This window comes from Triticum aestivum, chromosome 5D (genome assembly GCF_018294505.1).
Source record: "Triticum aestivum cultivar Chinese Spring chromosome 5D, IWGSC CS RefSeq v2.1, whole genome shotgun sequence".
Classification (NCBI taxonomy): domain Eukaryota; kingdom Viridiplantae; phylum Streptophyta; class Magnoliopsida; order Poales; family Poaceae; genus Triticum; species Triticum aestivum.
The window spans coordinates 120,871,953-120,880,639 of record NC_057808.1 but is presented as its reverse complement, the minus strand read 5'-3'; the positions used below and the strand labels follow the sequence as shown (position 1 = coordinate 120,880,639).

Sequence of the window (8,687 nt, the reverse complement as noted above, 5' to 3'; positions counted from 1 at the left end):
CATACACATAACTTTTATATATATCGAACTTCTTGTGTGGATTTACATTTTTTTCGCTGATAGATTAAACGATCTTTTTTTGTCACATATTTTTTGAACTTTTGCATTTTTTTTGTTTGAACTTCTATCTTTTTATACGCAAAAAGAAAAAATAACTACCCATTGCACGAAGACACACACAACCAGTTTTTGCATGCATGAACGCAAGTGTGCTCTCAACTCGATCATGTAGGTCATGCAAAAAATTACAGCAAATTAAAATGCACACATAACAATTGAAACACTGATGGCAACATCTTTTTGCAATGTTTAATATTTGGATCCATGAACATAAAATTTGAACTTCCTAATTTACTCCATGAACACAAAAAACAAACACTATAAAACTAATATGGAAAATAAACATGACAAAACTAGTTTTTTTCAATTCAGTGTATCGCGCGCACACGTGGACAGCACATCCACAATTTCTTTTGGCTGACATCATATGAAAAAAGTGTTTGTTTAATAACTGATTTTTTCACCAATGACCAGTAAATCCGGCGTGTAGCTTAGTAGAACTTCACCGATGCCGGCACATAGCCCTTGTACATGGCGTAGTTCCTGTTTCCCTGCATTGAACTTCTTCAGCTGACACAACAAAGCGTCCACACACAGTTTTGTACCACTACACGATAGGAGGGGAGCTTCTGACATGCCTCAACTAAGAAGCACCGGCTGGGTTCTTCATATCCTGGGGAGAGTAATTCTCAGGTGTCAAATGCGACAATTTACATGAGTTGATGGAGAGAGGATTTGAGCTATCGGTGGCATAACCTTCATATCCGTAGAACAAACAAATCATAAGCATAAGCAATAGGCTGTTATCAAGAAACAAAAAACATGCTAGAGGTTGACAAAAAGAGGCGCCATGGTTGCAGCCGAAGCCGGTGTAGGTGGTTGGCCGCGCCGGTGACGCGCTGGAGGAAGGGAGTGTTGTCGCCGACAGCGGGCGATGAGGAAGTGAGCAGCTGCAGTGCATGCGGGCCTGACTGGCTTCCATACATTATGCATTGTTGCTACCCAAAATCAGAAATATCTGAAACATGGATGGGATGGGATGGAAGAAGTGCTACGCTGACCGTCACCTTCTGTTGTGGACTTCTGTTCGCGATGGCCTCGACCTCCCTGACGCTACGGGGCTGGACTGTGATGGTGTTGGGTCACCGTCAGGGCAATTGGGACTTGGACGGTGCGTCTCTGCACACTTCCACCTCTGAATGCTGTGCAGGTAAGGATTTCATCAAGAGACATATTTAACAAAATGAAAGTACGAATCGGAAGAAACTAAGGAAACTGTACAAACTGTAGGACATACATGGAATGTTGTGTATCTAAACTGATCTGGGCATGCATTGGAGCTTCACGCATATTTACGGGTTTTATTAAAATGACACGTAATTTTTTTTCTGAACTATTTCTTTTGTACCAACTATATTTGAACTATTGATTTTTATATTACTAAACTGCTGTATGTCTATGAGTTATATGCGCTAAAAGTTGCTGCTGTTGTACTGATGATATCTTTCTCTTGTCAATAAACTAAACTGTTTGTAATATGGGCAGTATAACTGATGAAAATTCAGTAGAGCGTGCTATTGCATATGAGTTTTTTCTAAGAACAGAAAAAAGTATGGAATCAACAATACATAAAAGGAGCAATATCTTTCATCACCTAATTCTGCTAAAGGTACGTACAGAGCAGATATTGTAGTCTTTTTGAAAGTGTTAGCTTCAGGAGGAGAAGCCACTGGCCGAGGTGAGAAGGAGAAGCACCTTGCCTCCTTGTTGATGCACGACAGTGTGGGAAGCACGGTGCAGGTGAGTGCTACCTGGAGGAAGCTCAGATGGGTGGAGCTGGACGACTGTAGGGAGGGGGAGGGAGTGCTGACCGACATGCCAAGCGGCTAGGTAGAAGCCCCGACGGCGAAGAATAGAAGCCAGCCACGCCAGCGGGTCTACTCCACCGTGCGATGCAGTTCGATCATCCTGAGCGAGGCAGGAGGGAGTTAGAGCACGGCCCTCCGACGGCGGCCCAAACGCAGGTGTGCGAGCGAGGTTCTGCTCCCGACTCCGCGAAGCCCTCCGCTGGATCCACAGCCTACGGCGTCGGCGATGGGTGGCCGGCGGCGGGAGGCGCATCGGGGCCCGGAGGGCGGCGGCGGGAGGCGCGTGGGAACCGGGGGGGGGGGGGGGGGGGGGGGGGGGGGCTGGAGGTGCGTCGGGGCCGGGGTGGGAGGCAGCGAAGGCGCGTCCTGGCAGAGATGGGCCGCGGCGGAGGTGCGTCCGGGTCGGTGTAGGTGACGGCGGGAAGCGCGCCGGGGCCGAGGGGCCGGCGGTGGGAGGCGCGCCGGAGCCGAGGAGGCGGCGGAGGGAGGTTGCGGGGAAGGTCAGCGCGGGGAGTGGATAAGGTGGGCGCCGATGGAACGTTGTTTTTTTCATTTCGAGAAGTTCGGGTGGGCTGCCTTTCCAAATGCAGGAACATCCCATCGCCCCTCTATAGGACGCGCTGTTATCAGAATAACTATTCTGATCCTAGGATTAGAATAGTATTATCTTATATAACAATAGAAAAACATGATGCACGTCTTCATAGGACGCGCTGTGATCAGAATAACTATTATGATCCCAGGATTAGAATAGTGTTACCCTATATAACAGTAGGAAAACATGATGCAAAATAGACGTATCAAGATGTTGTGGGACCATGGGTTCAGTTGGTGCGGCCACATGACCACAACACACCTCCTTTCCACAACCTCCCGACGCTCTTGTCTTTATATTTGCCCCAAAAACCCTAACTTATTTATCAAGGATTTTTTCGCCGCCGCCGCCACCTCTCGGTTCATGAAGATCTTCTTTGGTGTTTCTAAATAATCAGCCCAAGTCAGCCGTGGTCTTGAAAAACCTATCTCTTTCACGTATGAGTTCTAGGTGTTATCATTGAAAATAAAGGGCCGTCCATCATAAAAATTACTATTATTATTCTCACCCTATCTTCGAATAATAGTAAAGTCCCCACCCACCAACATGTGTAAGGACTCAGAACCACAAATCCATACCAACTCAGCTAGGAAGTCAGGTTAGACCTCAGGTCGGGCTCTACCTTAGACCGCCACTAATGTCCATGAGCAGCAGTCACCTTTCGACCGCACATGATATCTGATAGAAAAATCACCGACCTTCATATTTACTACCTCAATTGTAGTTTTATAAACCCCTTGCAAAATACCACATAGCCTTTGCCAGAGGTAGGCAATAGCAAGCAGAATCAAGAGCACGCCATAGGTAGCTCAAAAAAGGTGTCGAGAAGTTTGGACGTCCAGTCTCCATCAGAGCAATAAAGTCCAAGTATTGTTCTCTAGAAGTGTCAGAAAAAAATTGTCATTTAGCCAAGTCGAAGGCCTCTACTATTCCAGATAATTCTTGTCACTTTCTTTTTGTGGAAAGGATAAGAGCTATTATAAAAGTTCATCAGAAGTACAAAGCATCTCAAACATAATAAAAATTACTTTGAGATTCCAAGACCATCAAACAACCACTACTGCCAAAATGAGCCGCTGACGTGCCACTGTCGCCAGTCCCCTACCGAAGGCGGCTTGACCTTGTAGATGATAATCGGGAAGTCTTTGTGCGAGTGCCCCTAAGGACTAGCGCCCTGGAGCTGCAATTGTCTCACCACATGATGAGAAACCCTAACCTCACAGCCCCAAGGAGACGACATGAATCTACGTCGGAGCTCTGTCAACTACATTCAAACGGACGAACTCGAGGAGGATCAAAACCCGGAAGACAAACTCGAAGAAGAAGTGCCGCCACCCACCCAAACATCGTACCTATGAGGACTAAAAAAATCCTAACCCAAACTACTAACCGAAGCAGACGCACCGGGATACTCCTCCCCGCCACCAGCCGCCGGTGCAGCAGACAGAGGGAAGGAGAATCCACCGGCTCACCAGTGAAGTCTGGAAGAAAAAGTTTGCCCTTGCCACCTAGGGTTCGGGGAGGAAACGAGATGAAGACTCGTTAGATAATTCCTCTCGTTGGTAGTAATTTGTTTGTGGACTTATCATGCGTGTTACAACACATTACACAATACATAGGAGCCTTTTCGATTATTTTTGAAAAGGAGGATGACTACTGGCCTCTGCATCGGACAATGCATACAACCATCTTTATTATATTATTCAACAATACTTGACAAAACAAGAGCCTTTGTCCATGGATTGCCAATAATGCTAGTAAAACAATTGAGCTAGTGCATGATACATACTTGTATGTATGTACGGTGGATCTTGGCCCTTGCTGGTGGGAGGGCTCTGTTTTTTCATGCTTTCTTGAGTTTTGTTAGGGTTTGTGTTCTTCTCACATAGGCAAGGCGACGACGGTTCTCTGAAGATGAAATAAGATTCTCCCCGCCTAGTCCCCGTCCCAGTGGTGTTTCTAGCATCTTCATAGGGTATGTGGAGGTTTGTCTCCGACAAAGCTCGCGAGATTTGATCGGCGTTTGTCTTCGGCGGATCCACGTGGATCCTGTCTTTGTTCGTCTGTGTTTGTGTGTCTACAGGTTGGATCCTTCCGATGTACGCCTCTCTTCATCAGCGGTGGTTGTTGTTCTTGTTAGAGATATATTTGGGTTACATGTATTTGGTAGTCTAGGATTTGTAATCCTTCCCTACCTTATCTCGAGGAGAGGCTTCTTCCCCTCCAAGTCTTGTACTCAATATATACTCGCCCTCCAGGCTCAATAATACATCAATCAATCATATTTCACAACAATCCCTTTCTATCCCTTCTAACATGGTATCAGCCTTATCTCAATTCTAAACCCTAGCCGTCGTCCCCGGGGCGGTCGGCATCCATGACCGCTGCAAGGCGCCCCGCCGATCGTGTTTTTCGGCTGCCCTAGAGAGCCTTTTTCCCGATCCATTGATCGGAGTTTTTCTCTCTCTTGCTGGTCGTCTTGATCGACGGTTCTTTTTTGGTTTTCCATCTCAGATCGGCTTATGTCGCCCGCCGCCGTCCGTCATCGACAATGCGTGTCTCCTTCATTGACATCCTCATTGTCTTCGCCTGGATCAGTTGCCGACTTCACGCACAGCCGTGCGGGTACGGCGGCCACTCATGTTGTGCGTTCTGCGCTGCCTGGCCTGCGATGGCTGCCTGCTCGAGTGCCGGGCGCTGGCTGACCGGTCTCTGCATGCCTCACGCGCCGCAAGGCCTGGCTACAAGGACGCGGGCAGGTTGTCTCCAGGTTGCTCACGACCTCACGTGTTTTTTTGAACATAGTACAGACGCAAGCGCTCATATACACGCGTATACACTCACCCCTATGAACGCACCACACGCAAACCCTACCCCTATGAGCACCTCCGAAAGACTGAACCGACATATCATCTTGAAATTTACGAAGTCACCGTAGGCACCTCGTCGTTGACGGGAACGTCTCCTCCCACTGAATGCCCATCGCCGGAAATCCTGAAATAAATCAAGGAATAAGTGCGAGCACCAGGATTTGAACCCTGGTGGGCTGGGGATACCACAGTCCCTCTAACCATCCAACCACAGGTTGGTTCGCCACGACCTCACGTGTTGTATGTGTGCAAACCATGAGACCGGCCTCCGTGTGTACATGTGCTCTTGTGCTGTCCTGCTAACAGGAGCCGTGTGACCTGCAACAACGGACACGCTGCAGTTGGTTCTTATCCCGTGCGTTGCAGTCCACTGCGTACCTCGACAGGTTTCTATGCAGATCGTCATCAAGCACGCCCGTCTTCATCAAACGAACAACGGGTTGCCGCTGTGCCATCCCGTCGGACCGCACCGCCGCCGCCCCGCGGTTCTCTCCACGGCTGCATCGACTCACACGCTGCCGCTGCGTCGTCTTTTTGGATCGTAGCTAGTGCCGCGGCCCGCGGTCTACCGTCGCCCCGAGGACGTCCACTTCAGGCCGTCTTTGGGGCTGCACCGACCCTCGCGCTACCACTGCATCGCCCCATCGGACTGTAGCGAGCATGGCACGCGGTCCTTACCGCCGCCCCGTGGTGCTCCCCTCGGCTGCACTGACCCGCGCGCTGCCACTGCGTTGCCTTTTTGGGCCGTTGTGCCGCGGCCCGCGGTCCACCGCCGCCCCGAGGCCGTCCGCTCCAGGGCATCCCCGTGGCTGCACCAACCCTTGCGTTGCCGCTGCGTCACCCATTGGGCCGTAGCGAGTGTGGCACGTGGTCCGTGCCGCCGCCCTGAGGTCTTCCCCACCATCGCCCGGACCCGCGCTCTGCTGCTGTGTCTGCCCTTCGGGCCGTAGCGTTGTGGCACGCGGTCCACTTCGCCGTCCACGCGCGTCGACTTCTGTGTGGTATGTGCCGCGCCGGTCTTCATCACGCTGTCGGGTTCTTCCTCGCCTACTTCGAGCACCGCCGCCGCGTTCTTGAACTAGCAGCCGCCGCCCTTCTTCCCGGTCCACGACGACTACCTCGACCCGGCCACCCCGACTCGACATCGACCACGGCATCCCTTGCACGGCTACCTCGACCATAGCTACACCACCCTACGCTCTTGACTAACTCGATGTCAACACGAAGGGTTATCATCCGCTTGAGCAACTCGTCGGCCTCCTCTATAGTCAACATGTCTGCGACGCGACACCATCCAAGATGCTCCCACTACGACCGCAGGGGGATGTCAGTCCGTCGGCTGCTATTCTCTACAGTCTGACCATCCGCGACGCTCATGTTGTCTGCGACGCTACCGTTACGACTGCGGGGGGATGTTGGAGATATATTTGGGTTACATGTATTTGGTAGTCTAGGATTTGTAATCCGTCTCTACCTTATCTCCAAGAGAGGCTTCTTGCCCTCCAAGTCTTGTACTCAATATATACTCACCCTCGAGGCTCAATAATACATCAATCCATCATATTCCACAACAATCCCTCTCCATCCCTTATAACAGTTCTGGTGCGCTCGTCTTATGGGGCCTTAGCCCGATGACTTCCCGACTGTCTACTACAACAAAGTTTGCCCGGCTCCGATGAGGGAGGAGCGAAGACGGCAGGGCGCCTTCGGCTCGCTCCAGTGCTTGTAGTCGTCGCTAGATGGTCTACGGGCTTGGATGTATCACTACTAGGAAAAGCCCTGCTAGTGGCGCACCTGTTTTGCCTACTAATGGCGCACTACAGGTGCACCACTAGCACCACGCCATTAGATTTTATTACTAATGGCGCACCACAGGTGCGCCATTAGTATACCAGATACTAATGATGCACCATGTAGTGCGCCATTAGTTACCATACGGTGCGCCATTAGAATGCCTCCCAGGGGGTCATATTTAACCATGTGCTCTGGCTTACTAATGGCGCACTTGTTGATGATGCGCGACTAGTGTGCATTTTGAGTGCGCCACTAAAGTGCTGGGTGGTGCGCCACTAGTATGAATATTAGGGATTTTTTCTTTTCTGATATTTGCACAGGTTACAAAACATATTACTGCACAAAATATAGATAACACAACATATAAACAGCAGAGTTATCGAATACAATAGAAGATTAGTCTCCGAATACAATTCATCATATTAGTCTCCGAATTCAAAAGACCGAACAAAGTTAGAACATTACAAGTCTCGAAACCGCGAGTAGCGAGTTTGTCTTCACATTTGTAACACCCCGGATGTAACTTTCCATATTTGTAACTCCAACTCTTGCCATTTTCGGCTATGTGTTATGATATTCCCTTCGTGGTCGGGTTTTGTTTTTCGTTTTGCATTTTGTTCATGTCATGCATCCCATATCATGTCATCATGTTCATCTCATTTGCATACGTGTTCGTCTTATGCATCCGAACATTTTCCCCGTTGTCCGTTTTGCAACCCGACACTCCCACGTGCACCGGCGCACCCCTCTTGTCTCTTTTCGTGAGCGGGTGTTAAACGTTCTCGGAATGGACCGAGGTTTGTCAAGTGGCCTTGGTATACCACCGGTAGACCACCTGTCAAGTTTCGTTCCATTTGGAGGTCGTTTGACGCCCCAACGGTTAACCGGGTAATCGCAAAGTCCTTTTGTGTGTTGCAGCAAACCCCCTCCAAACAGGCCAATAACCCATCTAAGTCCCCGCCATGCTCTCGGTCGTTTGATCACAATCGTGTGGGCGAAAACCGCACTCCATTTGGAGTCTCCTAGCTCCCTATGCCTATATAAACACCCCTCCCCCGAAAATTCCGGATCAAATCCACCCTAACCCTAGCCTTTGTCCTCCGTGCGCTGCCGGACGTGTCCGGTCCGCGCCGGACAAAAATTCCACCGCCGCCCTCGCCCACTCACGCCGCGCCACGTGTTGCCCGTACGTCGTCCGCGCCGCCGGCCCGCCGGGCCCGTTCGCCGGCCCCGCGGACCCGTGCGCCCCCGTGCTCCGCCGCCCGTCCTCCGCCCGTGCCCCGCCGCCATCGCCGCCAGGTCGCCACCATCGCCGCCTCCCACCGTCCACCGCAGGTCGCCGACGCCGCCCGCGTCCGCCGCGGCCCCCGACTCCGGCGCCTCCCTGAGCCCTCTCCGGCTTCCTCCGGCCGGCCCCGTCTCCCCCGAGCCCCACACCGGTCGCCGCCGCCTCCCTCTCCCTCCTCTCCACGCCGGCGCACTCCTCCCGTCGCAGCTCCG

The 8,687-nt window shown here is 51.2% G+C and overlaps 1 protein-coding gene across 5 annotated transcripts; it reads right to left on the bottom strand.

The window, feature by feature from the left end:
• Nucleotides 1-269: 269 nt before the first annotated feature.
• LOC123119816 (lysine-rich arabinogalactan protein 18) lies at nucleotides 270-2,498 on the bottom strand. Of its 5 annotated transcripts, none has more exons than XR_006458932.1 (3): nucleotides 1,715-2,498; nucleotides 1,128-1,262; nucleotides 270-733 (listed from the first exon to the last, which is right to left on the bottom strand). XR_006458932.1 is itself a non-coding variant. In XM_044539749.1 (2 exons), exons 1-2 carry the CDS (start codon nucleotides 2,479-2,481, stop codon nucleotides 1,209-1,211), a joined length of 720 nt encoding a protein of 239 aa, XP_044395684.1. In that variant the 5' UTR covers nucleotides 2,482-2,498; the 3' UTR covers nucleotides 270-1,208. The 5 variants fall into 5 exon arrangements, 1 of the variants encoding a protein (XP_044395684.1); XR_006458930.1 differs by having other exon boundaries at nucleotides 1,738-2,498; XR_006458931.1 differs by having other exon boundaries at nucleotides 270-1,262.
• Nucleotides 2,499-8,687: the final 6,189 nt, after the last annotated feature.

What these genes read in the sequence shown, in the direction of transcription:
- LOC123119816 (XM_044539749.1), bottom strand. Translation starts at nt 2,481, where the DNA reads ATGAAAAAAACAACGTTCCATCGGCGCCCACCTTATCCACTCCCCGCG. An exon ending in TGCATCAACAAGGAGGCAAG is followed by an intron (nt 1,263 to 1,815) that starts GTGCTTCTCCTT and finishes TTACCTGCACAG; the next exon opens with CATTCAGAGGTGGAAGTGTG.